The sequence below is a fragment of the Crinia signifera genome, chromosome 1, assembly GCF_055691185.1.
Source record: "Crinia signifera chromosome 1, ASM5569118v1, whole genome shotgun sequence".
Classification (NCBI taxonomy): Eukaryota; Metazoa; Chordata; class Amphibia; order Anura; family Myobatrachidae; genus Crinia; species Crinia signifera.
This window is the reverse complement of record NC_139217.1, coordinates 198419969-198447468: the sequence shown is the minus strand read 5'-3', so window position 1 is coordinate 198447468 and position 27500 is coordinate 198419969. Positions and strand designations below refer to the sequence as shown.

The 27500-nt window shown below is 47.7% G+C and overlaps 2 protein-coding genes across 6 annotated transcripts in view; both read left to right on the top strand.

Annotated features, from left to right (window-relative positions):
* LOC146066743 (putative E3 ubiquitin-protein ligase HERC6) overlaps window positions 1-27500 on the top strand; it is a 437857-nt gene that overhangs the window by 93638 nt on the left and 316719 nt on the right. For 2 of the 3 annotated variants that reach the window (XM_083179133.1, XM_083179132.1), the window contains exons 21-23: window positions 3611-3794; window positions 6871-6973; window positions 9752-12947. The exons of the other annotated variant lie outside the window; for it this stretch is intronic. In XM_083179133.1, coding sequence (XP_083035259.1) covers window positions 3611-3794; window positions 6871-6973; window positions 9752-9963 — 499 coding nt within the window. In that variant the 3' untranslated portion in view covers window positions 9964-12947. Of the gene's footprint in view, window positions 1-3610; window positions 3795-6870; window positions 6974-9751; window positions 12948-27500 lie in introns of those variants that run through there. 3 annotated transcript variants of the gene reach the window in all.
* The window catches only part of LOC146066707 (putative E3 ubiquitin-protein ligase HERC3), a 108466-nt gene continuing 90799 nt past the window's right edge, over window positions 9834-27500 (top strand). The window contains exon 1 of one of the 3 annotated variants that reach the window (XM_083179131.1): window positions 9834-9971. The gene's annotated coding sequence lies outside the window, so the exon portion shown is untranslated. The remainder of the gene's footprint in view (window positions 9972-27500) is intronic. The other 2 variants (XM_083179130.1, XM_083179128.1) reach the window with 2 other exon arrangements.

Sequence of the window (27500 nt, the reverse complement as noted above, 5' to 3'; positions counted from 1 at the left end):
CACTTCACATGAAATCAGCTTCCCCAAAGTCCCATGTTTTGCTGAAACACAGAGGTAGATTTTACGTATAGGCTGTCAGACTGCATGTATCAAGCTTCAAAAAGTGATAACGTGGAGAGTGATAAACACCAGCCAATGAGTTCCTATCTGTCAATTTTCAAACCCAGTCTATAACATCACAGTTAGGAGCTGATTGGCTGGTTGTTTATCACTCTCCATTTTATAACTTTTTTGCTGCCATTCCATCCTGCAGTCTGTCTAGCTTCCAGTCAGTAATGCCCCTTTCAGACCGCACTTTTAAAACGGTAAATTGCCGTTTTTTTACCGTTTTAAAACGGTAATGTGTGCGGTCTGAAAGGTCCAGTCCCACTTAACCGGTTAGAAAATGCCGTTTTTCTAACCGGTTAAAATGCAGGGTCCTACCCGTTTCTGAACCGGTATTTTAGCCAAAAAATCGGCTCAGAAACGGTATTTAGGACCCAGCCAATGAGCTGGGTCCTAAATTCAGCCCAGTGAATACTTAATGAGCTCATTAATGAGCTCATTAAGTATTCACAGCACTGGAGCCCCCCGCGCGCGTGTCTACACCCCCCGCGCGCGTGTCGACGCCCCCCCGCGCGTGTCGACGGCCCCCCCGCGTGTCGACCCCCCCGCGCGTGTCGACGGCCCCCCCGTGTCGACTTACCCCGTGCCGGTATCTCCGTTGTGGTTCCCGGCACTGCAGCTCAGTATGCTCGGAAAGCACTTATGAAAAAAGTGTCTTTCAGAAAATGGCTGCCCCCATACGGAAGACAGTTTTTTTAAACTGGGTTTCCTATGGGGCAGCCATTTTCTGGAAGACACTTTTTTCATAAGTGCTTTCCGAGCATACTGAGCTGCAGTCCACAACGGAGGTACCGGCACGGGGTAAGTCGACACGGGGGGGGGGGCGCCGACACGCGGGGGGGGGGGGTGGGGGGGCGTCGACACGCGCGGGGGGGCGTCGACATGCGCGGGGGGCGTCGACATGCGCGGGGGGGCGTCGACATGCGCTCGGTCGACACGCGAGGGGGGGGGAAGCTGCATGGAGGGGAGTGCTGAAGGCTGCACTGGCTTTGACCCTGTATTTGGAAAGTTTCCAAAAACGGGTCTGCCAGTGTCAAAAAATCGGCACTTAAACGGTAATATACCGTTTAAGTGCTGCGGTCTGAAAGGGGTTTTATCTGGCAGACCCGTTTTTGGAAACGTTTCCAAATACAGGGTCAAAGCCAGTTATGCGGTCTGAAAGCAGCATTAGCTGACCCTTGTACACTATTGATGTACTTCCAGCATTGATATTCCAAGATTGGTATTCCAGCAAGTCTGTTCACTCCAAAGATGTCTCACATCTGAGCCCATCCATATTGGTGCCCTACCATTTTGTGCACCATCAGTCACTGAGTATTCCATCATATGCTTTCATTGGCATATCTAATCTGTCCAGTACCGCTGTTATCACTACCACTGCTACCATCGATAATCATCATCTATTGCTACCATCAATAACTACAATCGATGGCTTCATTATTTCCAGACGATGCAAGTATCTCCACCACTGGATCTCAGCTTTTCCTCAAAGTTTACTTACTGTACCTACTGTTGCATAATCATATGTCATTGCATAGCCATGCCTTCAGATACTGTTTGCCTTCGCTTTATGTGCATACCTGTATATTTGCAAGAATCTGATTAAACCTAGACAGTTTGCTTAGAAAATAAGGAAAAATCACCCCATATGTATGCCCCCTTAGACTCGGGTGGGGTTTGTTCACACTGAAATCTAAATTGCAATGTAAAGCTGGCCATACATCAGAACGAGATTGTATGCAATCATACAATCTCGACTGATTGTACGATCAATTGCTTGCAGATTGTGTGCACATCGTGTGCACACAATCGTGCAATGCGCGCTCCCGCAGGTTGGGGGATTGATCAACTGATCGGACGTGCTGCACGTCCGATCAGTTGGGATTGTGACCTGATTGCAAGTGCTTTTAAGCACATGCAATTGGTCGTAAGATGGGTCAGACGGGTGGCAGGAAGTAACCACACATGGAAGCAGATGCCGGTGATGTGTCGGGGTCATGACACTACAGCACCGGTAAACTGGGACTAGCTACCCGGGACACGGAGCAGACCCAGGGAGGAGGCGGAGCAGCAGAAGCAGCAGCACGGCGCTGGTTCTGCGGAGACAGGAAGATCCCCCGTAATCAGCGCTGTATCCAGCCTGCACCGCATCCCTGTGTGTGAACCGCAGCGCCCGCTGCCCTGTGAGTACCGGCCGGGGAGGGGGTTATATAGCTGTGTGCATGCCTTCTGTTGGGAGCCCCGACCGCAGGCACCTGTGTGCCGCTAGCGGCTGCCCACAGGGGCCCCTCCTCCCACTGCCGGGAGCCCGGCATCCCCTATACTGCACATCACTGGGTATACTGTCACCAGGGTAATCTCCTTCCACAGCGAGGTTAAGGGGACAGTAGTGGCCACCCCCTTTGTGTGAGCATGGTGCTGTCAGTGTGCCAGGCTGCAGGGTCAGGCCTGGGGGAGCTGCTAGGCTGCGGGGTCAGGCCTGGGGGTGCTGCAGGGTCAGCACTGGGAGTGCTGGCAGACTGTGGGGTCAGGCCTGGGGGTGCTGGCAGACTGTGGGGTCAGGCCTGGGGGTGCAGCCAGTGTGCCAAGCTGTGGGGTCAGGCCGGGGGTGCTGCCAGTGTGCCAAGCTGTGGGGTCAGGCCGGGGGTGCTGCCAGTGTGCCAAGTTGTGGGGTCAGGCTGGGGGTGCTGCCAGTGCGCCGGCCTGTGGCACACCGTGACATGCTGTCACCTAGCAATGTGGTATTGTAGTTACTACATGGTGCCATCCTGTAGTGTTTCCTAGATGGGTATGAGCAGATCATGTTTGTATATTTACCCCTCTGTCACCCTGCCCACGTGCCCCTCTGTCACCCTGTGTATATTTACCCCTCTGTCACCCTGTTCATAACCCCCTAGGCCAGCCCCCTGTTTAAGTGAAGCTCCAATCAAGCAGCAGAAGGATTGTATGATTGATTGTATGATGGATTGTATGATTGATTGTATGATCGATTGTGAGTAGATTGTGTGTCCAAGGACTGCCGGGGAGTAAAAGGAAAATTGGACACAATCATGAGCACAATCGATCTTAAGATCGATCTTTCTGATGTATGGCCACCTTAAGAATAAAGCAGCCAGTATTTACCCTGTACAGAAACAAAATAACTCACCTAAATCTAATATTTGCCCCACCCGCAGTGCACATGTTTTTTCCCATTAAAGAAAGATTTTGCGATAGATAGATAGATAGATAGATAGATAGATAGATAGATAGATAGATAGATATGAGCAAAAACAAAAAGTTTGACTTCTCCAATTACAATGCTGTAAAATGGCCATATTTTTGCGTGTTAAATAGACCCCCTATTTATTTATTATAACTTTGGAGAAAATATTTGGAATCGCAATATTGTAGTAAAAATAGTTACTTATGTATCTGATAGGGAAAATAAAAAAAAATGTCATAGTAACACAAGATATATTACAAAAAAAAAATTAAATTCCAACCATGTTTTTATATCTTGTAGGTGTGACTATGTTAATAAGTGCATTGACTACATTTTCAACACATCCGTGGCAGAGACATTTGAAGAGTTCAGGAGAGGACTCCACAAAGTCTGCGAGAAAGATATTTTGTCATTTTTCCAACCAAATGAGCTGATGGACCTTGCTTCTGGTCATGCAAATTATGACTGGAAAGTATTTGAACAGGTGAATTCTGGAATGCTGTACAGGTTATGGGGGAGATTCTCTGATACTGCTTTCACATTGCAGAAATGGGTAATGATACGTTATTCTTAAATGGGACTTTAAAACGGGTCTGAGCCTTGAGACCTTTCACATTGCAGGTGAAAACCGTTTTAAAAATCATTTAATACCATTCAAACATTCAACCCAATTAACCCCCAAGGGACACGTTTCAAGCCATTGAAATAGAGCTGTTCAAACTGCCAAAAAAATGGCTTTAAAACGTGTAGGACTCTGCTTTTTAACCGTGTTGAAATACCGGTTAACTTTAACCGGTAAATCAACTTTGGCACTTTCATATTGCAGCCTTAAACGTTTTAAAATGGAAAAAAAACGGCAATATACCGTTTTAAAAGTGCGATGTGAAAGGGGTATGAACAAGAAATGCGGTAAAAACCCAGTTTTCGGGGGTTTTACCGCATTTTGGGATGCTGTAAGCATCCCCCCACCGGGTCGCCGCGGCGGGGGGCATCGCCAGAAAAATCTGGCGATGCCCCATAGAAGCCAATGGGCTTCTACCGCATCCCACCGCCGCCCCGCAACGACCCCCCGCCGCCCCGCACGGACCCCCGCCGCCCCGCATCGCCCCCTCACCTGTGTCCGGGCAGCACAGAGCTGTGCTGCCCGGACCTGTGACCTCCTCCCTGCACTGATCCTCTTCCGGGTGCAGGGAGGAGGAGAGCCCGGCGCAGCAGCAGCAGCGCCGGGTATGTGAGGGAGGGGGGAGCCGCCGGGACCTGCTGGGACCCGGCGACTCTCACCGCAAAGGACAGCTCTTAACGCAAGAGCTGTCCTTTGCAAATGCGATGGGCGGCGAAGGGGGGCGGAGAATCTTAGAGAATCTCCCCCTCTATCCACAAAGCGTTGCATGTCTTATGTCATTTTTTAAGCCTCATACATACAGGTTCCGTCCTCATAGGTGGGGGACTGTGCGCTAATTTGTATGAACAGACCTCCACAGTGAGCGCCTTTCAGCAAAATTTTCATTTGCCAGGGTGCTAGTTGTCTGATTGGCAGGCAGGGGGCATACCGAGGTGGACACCTGGCGTTTCATGGGCGTGCCCACAAAAACGGACACACCCATAGAAACACTGAGTGAGCCCCTGCAAACGTAGGCATTCCCTTGCCTGCTTTGGGTGGGCAGATGACATCACATGTCCTGGGCTACTGTGAACAGAGGAGAAATCATTTGATTGTAAGTAACCATGGAATGATTTCTCCTCTGTGCTTGAGTGTACAAATACACTCGTAAAGAGGGGCTCTGGCCGGCTTGGTGGGCATGTGTTCGACCGGGTGGTGTTAACCTGCTCGCTAGGCTCAGAATATACACAGCCTAGCAAAAAAGGTCTGAATCGGGCCCACTAGCCAATATCACCAGATGAACGATCTAGTGCATACACACTGAACGATATGGCTAATGATATTGTTTTCAGTGACGTCCAACACCACCCCACCTCCCATGCTGAACATTGTAGCATGCATTTAAAAGCCCAAATAGCAAAAAAACTACGAGAGGATCTATCTGGGAGTGTCAGGTGTTGGCAGAGTATATAGCGGTGCTTGTGGTGTTGTTAAACGACACAGGGTTTGGAAGCTTAACCAGGAATGTGGTTTATTTGTAGTACTGAGCATAGAGTTAACAGTAGTACTGAAATGGTTAACTTGCAGGTACAGTATGCAGTATATAGCATTCAGGTACAGATGTTGCAGGTATACAGTGGATACAGGAGATTATTGAGGTATCTTTGAAGCAGGCTTGAAGTCTGCACAGCATGCAGACTAATAGCTGCAGTATGTGAGGGTTAAACAGCGGGGTAGCGCTTCTGCGCTATATAGGAACTCTCTGAGGCGGTGATTGACAGCTCAGCGCTCCCTTGCTCTGTCGGGCTTAGCTGTCGGGACTCAGGACGTGCTGACAGTAATAGCGCTGTCCTGACAGACTAAACTGCGGGGCACTGTTTTCTCCCTGTCACTGTCAGCACACTAGCGCTGTCACTCTAGCTCTCCCTGTCACACACTGTAGGAGCACTGTGGTAACGGACACAGCACAGGGACACACACCAAGGTGAGCAGCATGCTGACTGGTCAATAAAGGCGTGCTGTCTGCTGTTGGATGAAGTGTGCTGTCACTCTGAGATGTGACAGCGCACATGGACGCTGGTGCTGCCTGTTATGTTAGTATATTAGAATGCTTAATATTTGTAGACACTCCCTTACGTGTAAGCCTGAATCTTTGATGGTGGTCCCTAGGATCAGGGGAATGCTGGGAAGTGGGTGGTCCTGAAGCAGTGCGTCTGGAGTTGGATGGAATAAAACAGCAAAGCAGTGAACTCACATGTCTCTGCATCCTTATAACTGGATTTACAAACATATGAACAAAACACCGCCTACCACTGACAATGGTGGGTGCAAGGGGACAAAACAGGCTTCTGGCTGAAGCTACTGCTGGGGTTGCAATGGGGACAGGTTCAGAGCGCACCTTACCAACATCAGGCATGCCCAGACATTTTCATTGAGGGTCTGTGATGTCAGTGCCGGCCTCGATCAGCCTGTCTATGTCACAGAGTTGTGGAAGGGTCAGTAGGGTGACCAACTCATCCCTTTAATCCGGGACACATATTAATTACACAGGTTCTGTGGCTGGCTTTCACCTGGTGTTAAACTGCCACACCTCAAGACTCCATTTCACCTGGTTTAAAACTGCCACAGAACCTGTGTAATTAATATGTGTCCCGGATTAAAGGGATGAGTTGGTCACCCTAAGGGTCAGACATATTACTCACATTTGTACAGACTGCATCCAATCAGCACTGAGGCAAGATTTATCAACTGCATGCTATGAAACTATAAGTAGCAGCTGATTGGTTACCTTGGGCAACTTCTCCACTGGCACATGTCTACTCTCTTTTTACTGCTTCATACATCTACCCCAAAAAATCTAAATTGTATTAATGTTATAGCCTGAGAAATATTTTATGATTAACTACTATAAAATTAGTGTTTTACATCTGTGTTAAAAATCATATCTTTTTCTCTACAGAACACCATCTATATGGGAAAGTACTCTCCAAACCACCGAACGATCATCATGTTTTGGAACGTGTTCCATAAACTACCACTGGAAAAAAAGAAAGGCTTTCTTTGTATGTAGACAAATTACACAATAGCCCCATTGAAAATGTCTTATTATATATAGCAGGACAGGTTCGAATTTGGCCCCGTCTTTGATGGTGGAGGCGTACCCTTGTGCATAGTTAGGGTTGCCACCTCATCCCTTTAAACCTGGAGACATAGGCCCTTATTCTGGTTGGTGCGGCCAGAGCCGCACACGGGGCTCCGGCCGCACAAACCAATCCCCGCCCACCCTACGGATCGCCACGGCCGTCCGTACACGGACGGCTGGCGATCCGCATAAAAATGGTGGAGGCGTACGCCTCCACCATGGTGGGAGCTGCCCCCTGCATTCGATGGTCGTCGACCATCGAAGGCAGGTCCGCACGCCCCGGCAGCTCCCGCAAGCTGAGACCACACGGACAATCGTCCGTGTGGTAGCTTGTATGGGGGCTGAAAGCTGACATCCGGCGACGTCAGCTTTCCGCCCCCATGAGTTGCGTCATGCCCTCATTACCATGCATACGCCCCGCGTTTGCATGGGAACGCCCATGAAACGCGGGGCGTACACATAGGGAAATGAGGGCATGAAGCCTCTCACGCCCCTATACGCCCCCTTTGCGGCGGACGAAATACGTCTGCGGCGAAGGGGGCTGCACATGCGCAGATTGACCTCTGCGCATGTGCAGAGTAAAAACATCGGCGGTACGGCCGCACGCGGGCCGTACCGCACGAAACAGAATAGGGGCTATAGTAATTACACAGGTTCTGTGGCTGGCTCACTTCAAGACTCAATTTCAACTGTTTTTTTTTTTAAACAGCCATCAGACTTCATTCCAACTGTATTTTTTTAATCAGCCACAGAACCTGTGTAATTAATATGTCTCCAGTTTTAAAGGGATGAGGTGGCAACCCTATGCATAGTGCTCATGCGCATGTACAAACTCCCAAATCAAATGCCTTTGGCGAGTTTTTCACTCGCCGGGGTGTTTGCAAATTGAGTGACAGTCAGGGGGCAGTCGCTGGGGTCCACCCAATGTTTCATGGGTGTGCCCACAAAAACAGTGGGAACACCCATGCAAACGCTGGAGAGACACCTGCACATGAGGACTGCGCCAGCCCCATATTCGTCAGGAAGCGTAGATCAGAAAAGTAAGTACAGGTATAATTTGATGGTTAGCGGACGTATGCAAGTGGTTGTGTAAGCGTACACATCCGCTCACATTGTAGCAGAGGGATTCGGGTGGCGGGGAGGCTTTGCTTTCGGCGTGGCAGCATTTACCTACTCGCTAGGCAGCAAATATATATAGCCTAGTGAGCAGGTCTGAATTACACCCTCTATATAAATAATTGGGGCAGTGACGTATTTATTAAGACTTTGTCTTGCAACAGTGCACTAGAAACATGGGCATAACTAGAACTTTATGGGCCCCATAGCAAAATGTTCAAAGTGCCCTCCCACCATTGTCACTGTAGTGCCCCTTAGGGTGGCAGAAGAAAGAGTGGCAACGGCCATGATGTTATAAAGTAGAAATGCACTAAAAACCCTGCAATTTCTTAGAGAGAGGCTAGGGGCAGAGGTCGGGATGTACTAAGACAAAAATGTGGTAACACCCCCGTTTTACCACATTTTTAAATGCTCCTAAGCCCTGGCTCCAGCAGTCGACGTGGTGGGTGAACTTTGTCCTGACGCTAGCGGGTCTCGTGCATTGGCGCTAGTAGGCGCTGAATAGGTGGGGAGGGCAGGCCTCAGGCCCCCCCAAGCCCTCTGTAGTTACGCCACTGACTAGAGATGTGTGTGAGTCTCGTGTATTGGTTTGGATTTGACTTTGCTAAACCATCATCTGGTGTTTTGGTATGGAATTACAATTTAAAATCTAAAATTTGGGTTTTGGATTTCTTGTAAATGGATAACAGCTAAGCACAGTGTATTTGGCCTATGTCCAAATCGGCCTAATAAAAATTGCCCATGGGCTTAGCCAAACCTCCCAACTGTCCCACTGTTTGCAGGAATATCCCGTTTTTTTGGGAAGTTCCCGTGTCCCTCCTGGGGCCGGCAGCCAGTGACGGATTGGCCGGACCACATTTACTACTATACCCCCCATGTCCGCAAAACATGGCCGCAGCTTTAAACAGTCTGACGATGGCCGCGGGCGCCGGTCGCTCCTGACATCACCGGCTGCAGTGTCTGGTGCTGGCTAGCAGGGCACCAAAGGTAAGCAGCGGCACCACCTCCCCCCCCCCCAGTTCACTAGCACTGCACTAGCACTGCAGGACCCTCCCCCCGGCTGGACACTAGTCCCCCCCCCCCCCCCCCCCGGCTGATCGTTAGCGCCCCCCCCCCCCCTCCGGCTGGTCACTAGCAACCACCCACCCCCCACCGGGCAGCTTCAAAACTGGATCTCCTCACCAATCCAGCAGCATCCCGCGGCGGGGAGGGTGGGCAGTCAGGAGTCTCCCCTGTCCCATGTGAATTGACACTGTTCCTGCAGCCTGACAGGCTGGGGACATAGCCAGCAGCTCCCAGAGCCACTAGCCATTCCCCCACAGCGGCAAAAATGGGGGGCATGGCCTCCTGGCAATAGGCTATGCCCCCTTGACACAAGGCCACTCCCCCAAAATTTTAAGCGCAAAGCGTCCCTCCTCCCAATGGCTCAATGTTCGGAGGTATGGCTTAGCCAAAATCGGTTTAGTCAAAACTGCCCATGGGCTTGGCCAAAATTGCTTTGCCTGCCTGCCATGTGTACACCCCTGTATGCAAGGATTTGCAGACAAATCTGAGATCTTTTTAATTTTATTTTTGTTTTCAGATTTCTTGACAGGAAATGACAAAATCTCAGTTTTTGGGATAAACAATCTATGTACGCAGATAACCTCATTTGGTGTCCCACATGAAAACTACCTGCCAGAAGCTCAGACCTGCTCTCAGCTATTGTTTCTCCCTGAATACACTAAAACTGAAGTCCTCTGCTCGAAGCTGCTTCTGGCTATAGAGAACAACAAGGGATTCAACAGAATCTAGAAAACTTGGTATTTATCCTAACAACTCCAAGCCTCTATACTCAGTTACAGGCCAGGTATTGTGTGTCTCCAAATTTAATAACAGAAGTGTCGGCCTCTTTTTGTAATTTGACTGCCAAAGTATATATGTGTGTGTGTCCTTCATTGATTCTAACATTGGACTACTCAGCATGCAGAGAAGGGTGCTTTCTGCTATTTCATCACACAGTAGGTGTCTTGCTGGCACCCAGGGACCAGATTTCAGCAGGCCGTACTTGAGAGCCCCTGGTATCCTTATCTACCATTATTTTGTCTCCCACTGTGTGGTACTGTGCAGCAATCTAGTGTTAACTACTAAATTACTAATTAACTGTACAAATTATAATAACTTCCTGCATTAGGGCTCAAGTACATTTCTAATTTAACCTGGTTTAATCACGTTACGGTGTGTTAATACAACTACAAAATCAGAGCCCTTTTTTCAATAATGCCACTTTGCGTACTTTTTTCTTTAAGAATAATAGGAATGTTTATTGGGGGTTATTCTGGTTCACTCCTGGCAAATTCCTTCTTAGATGGACAAAACCATGTGCACTGTAGGGGGGGCAGATGTAAAATGTGCAGATAGAATTAAATTTGGGTGAGTTATTTTGTGCAGGGAAAATACTGACTGCTTTATTTTTATACTGACATATATATCTCACTTTGAAGAAAAACTCCACCCAAATCTAACTCTTTCTGCACAAGTAACATCTGCCCCACCTGCAGTGCACATGGTTTTGTCCATCTAAGAAGGAATTTGCCAGAAGAGGTGAACCAGAATAACCCCCATTGTGCTGCGCCCAACCGTATATCCCTTTTATTTGACTGTATGTATTCTGATCACAATAGTATGTGACTTAATTGTATCAATCCAGAAATAAACAAATGGATAATCTAAACGAATGGTACAGATGGCGCCGGGCTTGTCTTTGCTGGGGATGGCGGAGGACTCGCCACCCGCCATCCCCCGCCCCGCGCCATCTGTATGTCGGAAGGGGACGCGCGTGCACGAGGTGCACGCGCGTCCCGTTCCGACGGTGCTTTTGCCCGGGTCCCCGCCGGCTTCCCCGGGTCCCCGCCGGTCCACACCGCCCCCCCGCAGCCCCCCGCAGCCCTGCCCGTCTCCCTGAAGCTGGAGACGGGCAGGACTGCACCCGCCGCGCCGCCTCGCCGCCCGGCTATTGAGACGCTCGTGCGTGGGAGACGCACGAGCGTCTCATTCAGCCAGAGCGCCAGATTGCTGGCGGATCGCCAGGGACACGGTCCTGGCGCTCCGCCAGCAATAATAAGGCCAGCTCCATCTGTAGTTCCTGTTTTTTTATTGATCAATACAATTAAGTCACAGACAGTTAAATATAAGGCATATAGGGTAAAGCGCAACACCATATCCATTTCTCTTTATGGGCAGTATTCAATGAAAAAGTTCTCCGTGCATGGAGAGCGTTTTATTTAGCTCTCCATGCACTCTCCGTGTTCCGGAGGGCTCGCTGCCACTCCTGCTCCCTCTATTCAATGTGGTTAAGACTCGCCGCCACTCGCGGCGAGTCTTAACCCCTGCAGGGAGCAGGGAGCTTTCAGGGAGCCGGAAGCAGCCAGAGAGATTAAAGTCTCCCTGGCTGCTCCAGAGGACTGTGGAGGGGAGGGGGCTCTCCAGGACCCAGGCTGCACCCCCCTATAGCCAGCGGGGGACCCAGTATTCACTGCACCGTTCGTGCATAGTTACGTTCGGCTGCAGTGAATATATGAATATCTAATGAGCGGCTCGAGCGCTCGGGCCCCCTGCTGGCTGCACTGTGTAAAAAAATAAATAAAAAAAAAATGTAAAAAAATATATTTTTTTAAATTAAATATATATTCATGTGCTATAAGCACATGAATAAAAATAACATGCCCCTTCACAGGAAAAAAAACCTGATTTTTTTACACCAAAATTTAAAAAAAAAACCTTTACGTTCAAAAGTTCACATTCCAGCTCTCCATCAAAAGATGGAGAATTGCTACACGGAGAGAGACGGAGAAAATCACTTAAAAAGACGGAGAATATTTCACATTGAATAGGGTTGCTCGCTTTTGGAGAGCAAAATGCTCCATCCAAGGCGAACAAAGCACAAATTCTCCACAAAACACGGAGAACTTTTCTCATTGAATACTGCCCTATATGGCAAATATACAAAGTTGGTCAGCCGTACATCACAAATCGATTCTATTAAGAATTATTGTGCAATTGTTCATTTTGAAAGATCATGTTAAGAATGATAAGAAATGTCCCATGAATTTTTTTTTTTGCATTCATTATTTTACCCACTGTACAGTCCACACATGTCCACTCTTTCTTTTTCGCATTTTCCATCCTCCTGACCCATGGCCAAACTGCTGGGTCACTGTATCTTACAGAACACCAGGAACCTTGTATTTTTCTATCCTTATGTATCAATGCCTACAGATGTATCGGGCCTTATTGTTGCTGGCGATCCGCCAGCAGCATGCTGCTGGCGATCCGCCAGCAACACGGCGCCTCTATCTGACTGAGACGCGCGTGCGTCCCCCACGCACGCGCGTCTCAGTATATGGGCGGCGAGGCGGACGCAATACTGTCCGCCTCCCGCTCGAGGGGGCTGGGGGGGACCTCTGGCCACTGTGGGGGGGTGCGGTCGCCCGGTGTGGGCACCGGGCGACCGAGGGCAGCACCATCGGAAGGGGACGCGCACGCACCTCGTGCGCGCGCGTCCCCTTCTGGCATACAGATGGTGGTGGGGCAGGGGATGGCGATGGCGATGAATCCCGCTACATCTGTATTTCCCTATAGATTGTAAGCTTGCGAGCAGGGCCCTCATACCTGTCGGACTGTCTGTAAATATCCAGTTTGATGTATCGCTGTCTCCTGTTGTAAATCGCAACGGAATATGCTGTGCTATATAAGAAACTGTTAATAAAGAAATAAATAAAATAGTATACAATTGCCAATGTGATATTTGCATTCTTCAAAAAAATCACTATAATAATAAAATGACTGTAAAATTTTGCATGTATATGTTTTTCTCTTGGAAATTATACTTATTAAGCAAGCATGTACGTTTCCAACCCATTAGTTGCCCGTGAGCAGTTAGTGAGACAATAGTACAATGGTTGCACGATCTGGACGGACACACAGGGGGAGATTCTCTAAGAATCTCCGCCCCCCTTCGCCTCTCTTCGCAATTATAATTATTGCATATGTTCTAACATATGCGATAATTATAGCAAAGGACAGCTCTTGCGTTAAGAGCTGTCCTTTGCGGTGAGAGTCGCCAGGTCCCGGCGGCCAGGGCCGTTTCTAGAGGCGGACAAGCCGTGCAGCAGCCCGGGGCGCTGCACGGCTTGTCCGCCTCTGTTAAACAGCCAGGGCGCCCGGCAATGTTCCCTGTAAGGTGCGCACAGGGGCACCACAGGAGAGGACAATACAGCAGAGGCGCAGCGGAAGGTCAGGTGTGCTGCTGGCTGCCTTAGCCTGCGCCTGTCATACTGTATGACAGCCAGCAGCACGATCCCCTCACCTGCTCTTCCCTCTCCTCTGCGCTCAGCGCTGTGCTGCCCTGCCCTGTCAGATATTTTAGGCAGCGTATGTCATCGGCCCCAGCTTCCAATCCTGATCTAACAGGAAGTCACATGGTGCACACACACTGTGTGCACTGGAGGAGCCCTGCCAGTGCTCAAACTCAGCCCACTAACTAGTGAGAAGAGCAGCAGCAGCAGAAGCCACCTCTTGGACACTCACAGGAGCAGAGAGGTCAGGCAAGTGCTTCTAAAAATCGGGGGAGAGTGTCACATTAAGCTTTTTTTTTTTTTTTTTTTGGGGGGGGGGGGGGGAGGGAGGTATAGGGACTAGGGAGAGTGTGTCATTAAGCCTGGGAGGGGGTCACATTAAGCTATGGGGAGGGAGGGGGAGAGTGTCACAGTAAGCTTTGGGGTGGGAGGGGGGAGAGTGTCATTAAGCCTTGGGGGGGTCACATTAAGCTTTGGGGAGTGGGGAGGGAGCTTTGGGGTGGGAGGGCAGAGAGTGTCACATGAAACCTGGGGGGGGGGAGGGGAGAGTGTCACATTAAGCTTTGGGTGGGAGGGAGAGTGTGTCATTAAGCCTGGGGGGGGTCACATTAAGCTGTGGGGAGGGAGGGGGGAGAGTGTCACATTAAGCTTTGGAGGGGGGGGGAACGTCACATTAATGTTGGGTGTGGATCATTTTCTTGACCACATTTAGGTCGACAGTCATTAGGTCGACCATGTTGGGTCGACAGGGGGGAAGGTCGACAGGGTTGTAGGTCAACATGGGTCAAGGTCGACAGGTGTTTAGGTCGACATGGTACAAGGTCGACAAGTAGTTAGGTCGACATGGGTTTTTCACTGTTTTTTTACCCGAATGTCGACACAGTCGACATGGACACAGCTGGAGGTGAACCACAGCCCCTCGCAACGCTCGCTTCGCTTGTGATGCTTTGGGCACTATTTTATTCTCCCACCATGCCCTAGTGGATGGTAGGGCATGAAATACCGCCTGTCGGGACATGTCGGCTCAAAAACAGTAAAAAACCCATGTTGACCTAACTACCTGTCGACCTAACCCATGTCAACCTTGTCCCATGTCGACATAAGCGCCTGTTGACCTTGACCCATGTCGACCTACAACCCTGTCGACCTTCCCCTCTGTCGACCCAACGTGGTCGACCTAATGACTGTCGACCTAAGTGTGGTCTACAAAACGACCGTATACCGTAATGTTTGGGGAGGGAGGGGGGAGAGTGTCACATTAAGATTTGGGGGCGGGGGGATGTCACATTAATGTTTGGAGAGAGAAGGGGAGAGTGTCACATTAAGGTTTGGGGGTGTCACATTAAAGTGTGGGGGGGAGAGTGTCACAATAATGTTTGCGGGGGAGTGTCACATTAAACTTTGGGGAGGAAGGGGATAGTGGCACATTAAGCTTTGGGGAGGAAGGGGATAGTGGCACATTAAGCTTTGGGGGGGGGGGGGGTGTCACATTAAGGTTTAGAGGGGGAAGGGGAGAGGGTCACATTAAGGTTTGGGTGGGTGTGTCACATTATGGTTTACATTAATGTTTAGGGGGAGTGGGGAAAGAGTCACAGTAATATTTGCTGGGGGAGAGTCACAGTAATGTTTTCTGGGGTAGGGGGAGAATGTCACAGTAATGCTGGCTTGGTGGGAGAGAGTGTCAAAGTAATGTGTACTAGAGCTGACTTCGGCGACTGTCAGCGACTGTCAGCTCTTCCAGGTACCCCTCTGCCGTGCTGGCCCGCCGCTGATTCCCCCAGCTGAGAGCAGCTGTCAGCTATATCAGCTGGCTTGGAACCGCCGCTGCTACTCTGGCTCCCACAGTTCGGATCCCCCCAGCCGCCGAAGTCCCTGGCTTGTATCGGGGAATGGCGGGGCAGTCTCCAGTGTGCTCACTTAGGGCACAAAATTTATTTGAGCGACCACCGTCACTGTTGGGGGCAGGCTCAGCACCAGTACTGAGATGCTGGGCTTCCTTCTCCCAAGCTCTCCCTGCTTGCATCTGACAGTGACACTGCAGCAGAGGGGACAGACATGCAGGCTATGGGGCACATTTATCAATGATCGCATTTACAATGCGATCTGGGCGGAATATTACCGCCCAGGATCGCATTGTAAAATGTGATCAAATCACTGGGATGTATCATCCGTGGCACTGCAGGGACAGGGCCCTGAAAGAAGCCCGTCCCTGCGAAGTGTATCATCCCTGGCACTGCAGGGACAGGGCCCTGAAAGGAGCCCGTCTCTGCCCGTCAGCGAATGCGCGGTTATGCGCTGACCCCCACCGACCCCTCTTACCGCACTGCCCTGCTCGGGCAGTGCGATGTGTAGCCATAGGCTACAATGGGCTATCTCCATCCCAGAATGGCGATAGCCCAGGGGTGCGAAGCTGGGCTGCCCGATGTTGAAACCTATGGGGGATGCGGCCGGCGGCGCTCCCGGGGGCTCGCAGCAGGGATCAGAGATTCCTGCTGCAGACCCTTTAATACATTTAGGTGAAACTTAATCTTTGCGGTTAACCCCCGAAAACGGGTGTTTTTGGGGATTTAGCCACAAATATTAGTTGATAAATGCGGCTCTTTGTTTGCTAAAATAGTGGTGTTACTATGTTACTACTATGGGTGCAAAGGGTGCTGCTGTACTAGGTAAAAATTGGACTTTTTATGATTGTCAAATGAGGCATAACACAGGGGGCAACATATAGCAATTTAGAGGCACCAAATTAAGATTATATCTTGCTTGTAAGGTGCAGGGATAAGAGAGCTAGAAGGATGGCGCGGGGGTGAGAAAAGGAAGGTGTATGGTGCAGGGGTAAGAGAAAGAGCGATAGGAGGGAGTAGGGTGCAAGGGTGAAAGATGGAAGGAGTGAGGTGCAGATATGGAAGGTGGGAGTGAGGTGCTGGGGTAATAGATGGAAAGGAGTGAAAAGTGAAGGGCCATAGAAGGACAGAGGGTATGATAGGTGCATGGGGAGAAAGGAAAGGAGGAAAATAGAGAATCAGGGGTGAAATGAGACATTCAGAAAAGGGGAATAAAACAGATAATATATGGGAAATAGGATGATGGACACGGGAGGTAGGGAACACAAATTTGGTAACATATAATATGTTTTCTTTATACTATGTAGAAAAAGAATTTGAAACTGATTTTATGTTAGGAAATCCCTAAATTTTTCTGTGTTTCCAGATATATCACAGACCCTGGCCAAAGCAGTGGCACTTGGGAACTGGTGCAAAATATGTGTGAAACACAAATATACCTTTTTTTGCACCAGTACTGTACTGTGGTGAAATGAGTAATATGTGTTTTAGTGGTTTAACATATATACAGGGCTCTACCATTGTGCTATGTGTGTGTGTGTGTGTGTGTATAAGCAGCTATACTATAGCATAACATGTATATGTGGCTCTACTGTGTAGCGTAGCGTGTATTAACAGCTCTCCTGTGTGATGTAATGTGCATAAGTTTCTCTACTGTGTATCAGGGCTATTTCAAACACTCTGGGTGAGATTTAATAGGATGAGAGATTCAGAAAGTGAGAGATTTGGTAAGAAATATCCAGTGTTTTTTTATTTTTTATTGTATAGGAAGCATATACAATTTTTAATGTTAAAAGTACCCTTATGGGTACTTGAATTGTAAAATGAGCCCCCAATACCCCCAGATATCAACGTCAACCCAAAGCATGGCGAGTGTAGCGAGCCCGCGAGGGGCGGCGGTACCCGTACTACGACCTTTTCATGCCCCCACTATCCATGACGGCGTGGAGTTGATTTTATATAGTGTAGCGAGCGGATGCGTATTACAGGTTAAGTAATATACGTCTGCTCGACACGCTTTATAATTTCAAATCCATGCCGACTTGGATAGTGGGGGGATGAAAAGGTCGGACGACGCGTACCGCCGCCCCTCGCGGGCACGCTGCTCTCGCCATGCTTTGGGTTGACGTTCATATCGGGGGCTCATTTTACATTTTAAGTACCCATAAGGGTACTTTTAACATTAAAAATGGTGTATGCTGGGGGCGTGGCTTGGACGAGCTAGGTGTCGGCAGCAGTTTTCTGAAGCTCCCGTATCCCATCCTATTTTAATATCCTTTTTACATTATCAGACGGCTCTGAACACGGTACTACCGACAGGACACCTGCCTGATTACCTGGTGCCCCTCCTGGAACGTTGGTGCGGTTTTTGTCTGCCGTCCCGGCGACAACATCTGCTGCAGGCCTACTGCTGCTCGGACTCCCGGTCACTCGTCATCCGCGATCGGCGGCCCTGCACGGAGTCTTGCTCCCGGTTGGTGAAGTGGGCTGGGGGGGATGTGCGCTGGTGCTGTCCCTGGAGTGTATTAGCGGGGGAAGCGGCTAGCGATCTTTGATGAGATTCGCAGCTGCGGTCCGCACAGGGTGGACCGGCGCCATCTTGCCTGACTCGCGGGTCCAACGGGCGGTGCAGCAGTGTGGGGTCCACTGTAAATTCTGCCACTACAGGAGTGACACTATACCCGCCCTTTACCCTACAGTAGTGTATACTAGGTAATTCAAGTGGCGGTGAGTGGTGACGGTGGCTTTTTCTTGGGCATCTCTCCTGCTTAGAAGATCAGCTGCGGCACTGTAAGCGGGTGTTCTACATCCAGCAACTGCAGTACCAGTCTATTTTTACCACTGCTCCTGTGTCACATCTTAGTAAACTACTGAAGTGATAAATATGGCCTCCTCTATACAATATATCCTGCAAGAGATCGATGCCTCCACCATTAGACTTTGCAGACAGCTGGAGAATCTACGGGGAGGCGATTCATCCTTCCTATGTTCACCTGGGAATTGCGACATGGCTGCTGTGGGAGATATCCCTATTAGCATTGAGCCATTGGAGCCTCCTGCTATAACCCTCAACTGTAAAATCCTGAGCCACGTTGGGAAAGGAGACCCACCCTTTCGCTTTACCTCCAGAGGATATGTTATGACCAATACATCAAATGTTTATGTATCTACAGCTCCTTTGATCTGTCCCGATGTGGGTCTAAATCCCTCCATGGACCTACACTATTTTGCTGACCTGCATGAGTATATGATGGGTTGGACTATTGCCCCTGTATACATTAATGATATTACAACCTGCCATCAGATCCTTGAGACTTTCCTGGAGCTTACCTATACCTTCTCTGCGTGGCACTATTTGTACTCCGGATGCTACCTTAACAGTCAACATGAAACTGATCTAACTTATAAGAAACTCCTTCTCTTCTATAATGAGACTGAACCTCGGCCGGATTAGCGATTTATTTACGTCAAACTGATTCTTTTAGTTTATATGTGCCTTACTAACTCTGACAATGCCTATTTACAATAGTTATTTGGGTTCTGGAATGGATCTATGCTGGATACTTCACTATGCTCTATTATGTAGGAAGTTATCTTTTCTTTTCTATTAATGTTTGTTAGGTGAAATTGGCCATTATATATCTGTGTTTGTTGGGAGAAGGCTGGTATTGTCCTAGCTCACATATTTAATATCCTGATACATATGTCCCTGCTAATATCCGATCACTCTCCTTCTATGTGGGGGGGGGGGGGGGGGGGGGGGTGGGGGGATGGGAATAGTTAGGTAGTTTAGATAGCTGGGGGGGGTACAGTTAGGGGATCCAAGTATGCCTAGTTGGGGGTGGGTTGTACAGGGTGGGGGGTTATTGGGGAGGTTTGATTTGGGTTTTTTGGGTGGGTATTGTTTCATTTCTCCTACTTCTATGACTTGACCAGACGATTGCATATGCAGTGTTATATTCTCTACTTACCACTTAGTGCATGGATCATCTCTCTTTTCTTTTTTTTCCTCTATGGAGTAATATAATGTTGCATCAGAATACCTTATTTGTAATGCTGTTATTCTGTTATATACTACTGTGGTGGCTTATTTTGTTTGCACATGTATTATATACTCGTTACTCCTGGAGCCCAAATGGCGCCTTTGGGTGACAGGAATCTCTACATCCTGTTTTGTGCTGATCCTATCTGATATCTCCTTGCATATTTCCAATTATCTCTTGCTACTTTTAAACATTATTGTACCATTATTGCTATTCTTAGTATCATATACTGCATACTTACCCTGTGACATTACTTTGCTATATGTGGAATTTGTTGTCTGGTCTACTATGTTGTGGGTTTTGTTTGTTTATTGCAAATATAATAATAAAAATTACTGAATTAAAAAAAAAAAAAAAATGGTGTATGCTTCCTATACAATTAAAAATCGCATCGCATCTGATATATCGGATGCGATGCGATATTGTACATACAATTAAAAATCTCACAAATCGTACAGGATCGCATTAACCATTAACTATGGCATACAATCTTATGCGATGGGCGCCGTGCTAGGAAACAAGTACCAAAATATGTTCTGACACCTCTGCATACAGGAGAAGTTGGAGAATAATTTGCCACACTTCATTTATCCTATTGGTGATGTAATAATCCCGCCTTCTGTTATATTGGCTCCACCCATTTTTTTATGAGGCCACTTTCCAGAAATTTTCCAGGGCCACTTTTAGTCCCCAATCCGCCCCTGGGTGCGCACAAACATTTTAATAGTGCGCACTACTGTCCGCCGCCCGCCGCTCACTCCCCTGTCAGTGGAGCCTGGAGCCGGGTGCCAGCCAGCGTGTTCTCTGCCTCTGGGTATAAAGTGCTGCGCTGGTGCCTGACGTCAGACGGAGACGCTGGCGCCGCACAGCGCGCATAAAGAGCTACTCAGGACGGAGCCTGCCCGCATGCCTGCCCACCTTCCTAACCCAGTGCCCACCACATAACATAAGGCACAGGCAGAGCCCTACCACCCCAGACGGTATGTCTAGAAATAAACTCGCACCCTGAAAATGTTGCACACTGACCCTAACTATATATATATATATATATATATATATATATATATATATACACACACACATATGTGTGTATATATATATATATATATATATATACATATGTGTATATATATATATATATATATGTATGTATGTATATAAACATATGTATTTATATATATGTCACTGTGGGGGCATATATTTCTGTCACTAGGGGCATGTGTGTGGCACTGTGGGGGCATATATTTGTGTCACTGTGGGGGCATATATTTCTGTCACTGTGGGGGCATATATTTGTGTCACTGTGGGGGCATATGTGCGGCGCTGTGGGGGCATATCTGGCACATCTGGCACTGTGGGGGCATATATTTGTGGCACTGTGGGGGCATATATTTGTTGCACTGTGGGGGCATATGTGTGGCACTGTGGGGGCATATGTATGGCGCTGTGGGGGCATATATTTGTGGCACTGTGGGGGCATATATGTGTGGCACTGTGGGGGCATATCTGGCACTGTGGGGGCATATTAGTAAACGGCATCAGTTGTGCGGCAGCGGCACATGGGGCATAATGTGTAATGGGCATTACGGTGTGGGGAGTATTGTGTAATTGCCATCACAGTGTGGGGTCTAATGGGCATCACGGTGTGCAGCGTAATGTGTAATTGTCATCATGGTCTGCGACATAATGTTTAATTGTCATCACGGTGTGCGGCGTAATATGTAATTGTCATCACAGTGTACGGCGTAATGTGTAATTGGCATCATGGATAAATAGTGTATAATGATTTAAGTAGCCTGTCATTGTTTGGCCTTGATCTGTGAGGCGTACTAGGTCATTGTGTGGCCTTCAGCCCGCCAACTTAAGTAGCGGTAACCAATGTCTGGTCATGCAGGTTGCAAAAGTGTGATGTAAGCTAATTGTTTGGTACTTATGTAATATCTGGGCTCCCGTTTTTCTTATGAGACCTCGTCCCCTCGCAGGGCTCGCCACGCTTCGGGCACGGTGGCTCGCTGCGCTCGCCACACTATATAAAATCAACTCCATGCGTAGTTGGATAGTAGGGGTATGAAAAAATGGGGTGCATTTAACATGGTAGCCCAGATAATACATAAGTACCTATTGTTTTCCTGCTAGACCACGCCCTTATATTAAACCACACCCCCTTTGAAATTATGCCACACCCCCTATTTGCGCGCAATTTCTATGTTACCATGTTATGTATTGGGGGGGGGGAGGGGGGGGGCGCATTTTTATTTCTTCGCCCTGGGAGCTAAATTGTCTAGAAACGGCCCTGCCGGCGGCACCCCCCTCCCTCCCACACCCGGTGACGCTGCTGCTGCGCCGGGCTCTCCTCCTCCCTGCAACGGGAAGAGGATCAGTGCAGGGAGGAGGTCACAGGTCCGGGCAGCACAGCTCTGTGCTGCACGGACACAGGTGAGGGGGCGATGCGGGGCGGCGAGGGTCCGTGCGGGGCGGTGGTGGGTGGGTGCGGGGCGGCGGAGGGTTGCGGTAGAAGCCCATTGGCTTCTATGGGGCATCGCCATTTTGGGGCATGTCCCTTTTTCATCAGCACAGAAGTTGGGAGGTATGTTATTAGGCCAACAGTGTCTCGATCGACCGTGACTTTAAAAGGGTAGGCATACATTAGGTCAACACAAGCAAAAGGTTAATATGGAAAAGATCAACGTGGGAAAAGATCAACACGAGTTTTCATTTTTAGGGGTGTCTATGTAGCCATAGGTCGACATGGAAACCGTATTAGTGTAACGCGTCCTCCCCTTGCATGGCTTGCTGAGCTCCTCATGCTTCGGGCACGGTGCCTTGCTATACTCAGCACACTATTATGTTCTCCCTCTATGCATGCTGGGATGTTCCACGTCAACATTTTGCTTGTGTGGACATTTTGACCATGTCAACCTTTTTTCATGTGTCGACCTTCTGCCTGTTGACCAATAGTGGTCGACCTATTGATGTCATCCTAGACACTGTCGACCTAATGATTGCATACCACCCAGCACTATTTACCAGCTTCCTCAAGCAGTGGCCAACAATTCATGGGAAATGGCATCAACAGCAACACTTGATAGGGTGGTTTTCTTTTGGAGGATCTAATATATGGGGCAACACCAACCGCCAGGTCTAAGATGATGTCATTTGACTTTGCATAGTGAACACCATTGAAAACTATAGGCCCCAATACATCAGAGCCTGTGTCCCTGATTCCGGTGATTGGTGGTTGTCAAATTCTTCATTGTAAAAATTCAAATTTCTCATGATCGTTTTTCCATCGGGATTCAACATTTTGAAACATGTTTAATCTTTTCAATTTTATGACTCAGCCGGCCCAGGAAATAGCTGCAATCCTCCACAGATGTATGGGGCCTTAATTCTTAGATTAGACCTGTCAAATATATTTAAACAGCTACACATTAAACATACTGTATATAGGAACAGAGAACATATACATATACTGTAGGTTACAGTACATTTACTGTGTGTTACAGCATCCCATTTCTTTTTTTAAATTCACCTTAGTGTGTCAGCATTAAGTTATCCATCTTCTTGACCGGTATATCTGTTATTAAGTGGCAGAAAGTCATGTAATGTCAGCATGTATGCCCGAGAAACGTTCCGTGGAGTCAAACTTTCAAGACATGATAGAAAATGTCTCTGATAACTTGGGAACAGCATCACAACCCACACAAACTGCACATTTAAAAAATAAAATTTCGAAGTGGAGAGGTACAGGTTTATAGCTTATTATATCAGGAGAGATGTGTGTCAGTAATTTTGCTTTGCAGATACAGTATGCTTTATTCATCCTTTAATACTGTATGACTGGTTAGTATGACTTTTTTAGTGATGTTCTTCCCTTAGTAATGTAATGGTCACTGTCGAGATTTACACATTCATCTACCTCAAATGTTAGTATCAATCTATGGCAGAGATTCAATTAAGTGCAAGATTCTGTTTGACTTGCATTCAGTAAGGATAAATAAGGGAGGAAAACCCTAACTAGGTTTTGCTAGCCCTCCTTATTTTACAAAGGAACATTGCACGTATTGATTCTTTATAACATTACACTAAATCTTATTACTCCTTATCCGTATTACACAACACTGTTGCTATTTATTCACATTACACGACACCGTATTGCTACTTATTCACATTACACCACACTGCATTGCTCCATTTTCACATTACACCTCGCCATATTGCTCCTTGTTCACATTATACCTTTCCAGGTCGCTCCTTATTCACATTACACAACACTCTATTGCTCTTTATCCCATTAATCCCAGATTTAGGGACAGCTCCAATGCTTGCACTTTGTAATGGTGGTGGGTACCATTACATTAGAGGGGATTGTAGGGGGGGAATGGCAGCTACACACTATCAAGCTGAGACAGGCATTTGAGTTTAAGATTTAGAAGATGCACATGTGTGATAAGAGTACTAGGAATCCAGAAAAGGAAATAAATGATTCCCTGGAAACACCAACTCTAAAGGCCCCCATCCAATATTGCGCAGTATCGCATGCGATACCCCTCCAACTCACCCAGCGGCTCCTGGGCAGATGGACTGCATATGATACATCGTATGCGGTCCTTTTGCATACGCTTTCATGACTTTTATGGCTGCAGCATCTGATAAATACTGTATCCATGACTATCTGCGACTGCGATACAAAAAAGCATGAGAACGCGCCTCGGATCAGTTAAGGGGAAATGACATGTAATGTGACACTTTCATCAGATCCCTTTTTCCGAAAGCTCGGAACCCGATGAAAAGTGGCCATCTCGCACTAGTGGATGAAGGCCTTAAAACTGAGTACACACCTAAATATAACTGTCCAATGTGTCTTCTGGGATGAAAAATCTGGTAAGGTATGGGAGCAAGTGACAATTAACTGTTCTCCTATATGCTGGAAAACAGACAATTGGGCTCAGACAAACTGATTTAATAAAGTTATACGAACAATTGTGGAAATAGTGGAAGATGAGGTTCAATTTGCATAAATGCAAGGTTATGCACCTTGGGAGACATAACCAGCGTGCTAGTTATAACCTAAGCAGGGAGGCATTGGGTAATTCAGTACTTGAAAAGGATCTAGGAGTCCAAATAGATAACAAACTCGGGTGTAGTGCTCAATGTAATATAGCAACAAAAAAGGCTAACAGAATTCTAGCATGTATGAAAAGGGATAGAAAAAGGGGGGAAGAAAAAGTACTCTCCTTTGTTTGGGGGCACGCTTTTGTAGAAAAAATTCTAATGAGTAGTAATTTGGTAAGGTTAAAACATAACTTTTATTAGAATGTTTAGTAAAAAAGTGGTTTAGAGACAAAAAACAAAAAACAGAGAACACAAACAGACTACACATAACATATAAGATTGGTTATTATAACCAATTAGGACGAAGCTCCATTGCGAAACAGCTGTTTGCTCATTTGCTTACTGACACCTGAGGCGCCGGCTGACAGGGACGCCGATACACGCGCTGCTCAGGACACATGCAGAGGGCTCACGGAGGACTCGGAGCCCTCCTGCAGGCGGGTAAGCGGTGTTAGCCACACCGAACTGTGTTACTATAGCCACCGCCGCGTGGCAGACTTAACCCATTACCGTTATTCAGACTGCATGCTGCTGGCCAAAAGTAATTACCAAGCGGCATATATACTCTGTTTGCCGCTGGGGAACATATGTCTGAATTATATGGACGATATACAATATACTGAATCTATGTAAATGCAAATCTATATTATTTGACGACGATATCCTCACCATCTTTGTATTCTCTGTCTCCTTGACATTTTCCCAGGGATTTCCCACATACTACATGTAGGATTTGGCAGGACCCTGCACTGTCCTTTGCGCAACAGGGCACCATACTTCCTGCATGAAGGAGTAGGAGCCATCCCTTACTATCCCCTAACGTTATCTGGTGGTGTGTACCGCTCACTTCCCACCAATACTTGGATATATGGGAAGCAGCAGCCTACTAAAATCCACCAGATATAAGTCGTCTCTTTTCACATTCCAAACTTTACTCTCAATACACTTTTTCTTTCAGCAGCACTCTCAACCCTACCCCTTGGATCTCGGCTAGACCCTGCTCTGGCATCTCACCAACAGGGCACCTTGTCCGGGGGCAAGGGACAGCAGATGCTCAGTCACTTTATCACCCTTTATTGCCAAATATCTGGCTTCATGAATCAGAGACTGAGCTATTACTAATATATACTTACTCCATTTATTTAGACAATTGTCAGATTTGTGGCTACCCACCGCTTTACTGCTTGCATTAAAATTCAAGATTAATTTGTGTCAAAATTAACTTTTTTCAATCTTGAACTGTGCATGTGGGTACACACCATACAATAAATTGGTGTGGACCAAAATAATTGTTTTCTCTATTTTCGCTAAAAAATCTCCTTTTTTTTTACTTATACCAGTAAAAATAGACCTACCCACTGAGGTTTCATTAGAAATTAGGCCTATTTTCCATTCATTAAGGTATTACTGGTAAATTTATTCATATCTTAACGTCAGCACCTTGTAGACGGTACTCTTTTGAGCCGTCCTAATTGGTTATAATAACCAATCTTATATGTTATGTGTAGTCTGTTTGTGTTCTCTGTTTTTTTGTTTTTTTGTCTCTAAACCACTTTTTTACTAAACATTCTAATAAAAGTTATGTTTTAACCTTACCAAATTACTACTCATTAGAATTTTTTCTACAAAAGCGTGCCCCCAAACAAAGGAGAGTACTTTTTCTTCCCCCCTTTTTCTATTGATACATTTTACTCTCAGGGGTGCACCTCCACACGAGTTATTCATTACCTGAAAATAACCTTTTTGAGACTGTGGAATATACATTAATACCTACAACTATTTTCCATACAATACTTGATTTAAGGGTGCAACTTGTGCGTGGGCCTTTTCCCAGATCCCCCTTCCCTAACACCCCATGTATGAAAAGGGGCATGGAAACTAGGGACTCAAATGTAATTATGCCACTGTCAGTGGCGTAACTATACATTTTTCTCCCCCCTGCAGAAATTTTTTTAGGCGCCCCCCCAAAAGGGGCAGAGAGAGACAGAGATGGGAGGTGAGAGGGGAGGAGAAAGACAGAGAACAAAAAAGGAGGGAGAGGGGAGATGTGTGTGTGTGTGTGTATTTACTATCTCCAGCGGGCGGTTTCTACATCAGTGCTGGGTCTCCTTAGCGGCACCAGCTTCTTGGTCCCCTCAGTAGCGCCGGCTTACCACATTAGCGTCAGTGGCGCTGGGTCGCAGTCTCATCAGCGCTGTAAGCCCCGGGTCTCCCGCACCGCACCAGCCACGGTCTCATCAGTGCTATCAGCCCCTGGTCTCCTGCACAGCACCAGCCGTGGTCTCATCAGCACTGTCAGCCCTGGGTCTCTCCCGCACAGCGCCAGGCATGACACAGACTTCAATTATTCGCGCCGGGGCTGGCCAACGTGACGGCAGTTTAGGCGAGAGGGGAGGAGAGCAGAGGCTCTGACGGCAGAGGGGGAGAGGAGGTATGGGGCGGTGTATGTCCGTACCCCATCTGTTTATAAGGTACTGTGACTGCTGTCCGTACCCCATCTGTTTATACGGTACTTGGACTGCTGTCCGTACCCCATCTGTTTATACGGTACTGTGACTGCTGTCCGTACTCCATCTTTTTTATACGGTACTGTCACTGTGGCTGCTGTCCATACCCCATCTTTTTATATGATACTGTGACTACTGGTACTCCATCTGTTCATAAGGTACTATGACTGCTGTCCGTACCCCATCTGTTTATACGGTAGTGTGACTGCTGGTACCCCATCTGTTTATATGGTACTGTGACTGCTGTCCGTACCCCATCTGTTTATACGGTACTCTGATCAAGCCAGATAGGGGTCTTATTGGGGCCTAGTTTTTCAAACTGCCATCCTGTCTGCCGCTGCAGTGCCACTCCTAGATGAGCCACTTGCTTGTGCCGCACACTTGTGTGGCTTAGCATAGTTATCCACCTACCTCGGTGCAACCTTTTGCCCTAAAAAACAATATTGAGAGGTGTTCATAATAGACTGGAAATGAATGTTATTGAGGTTA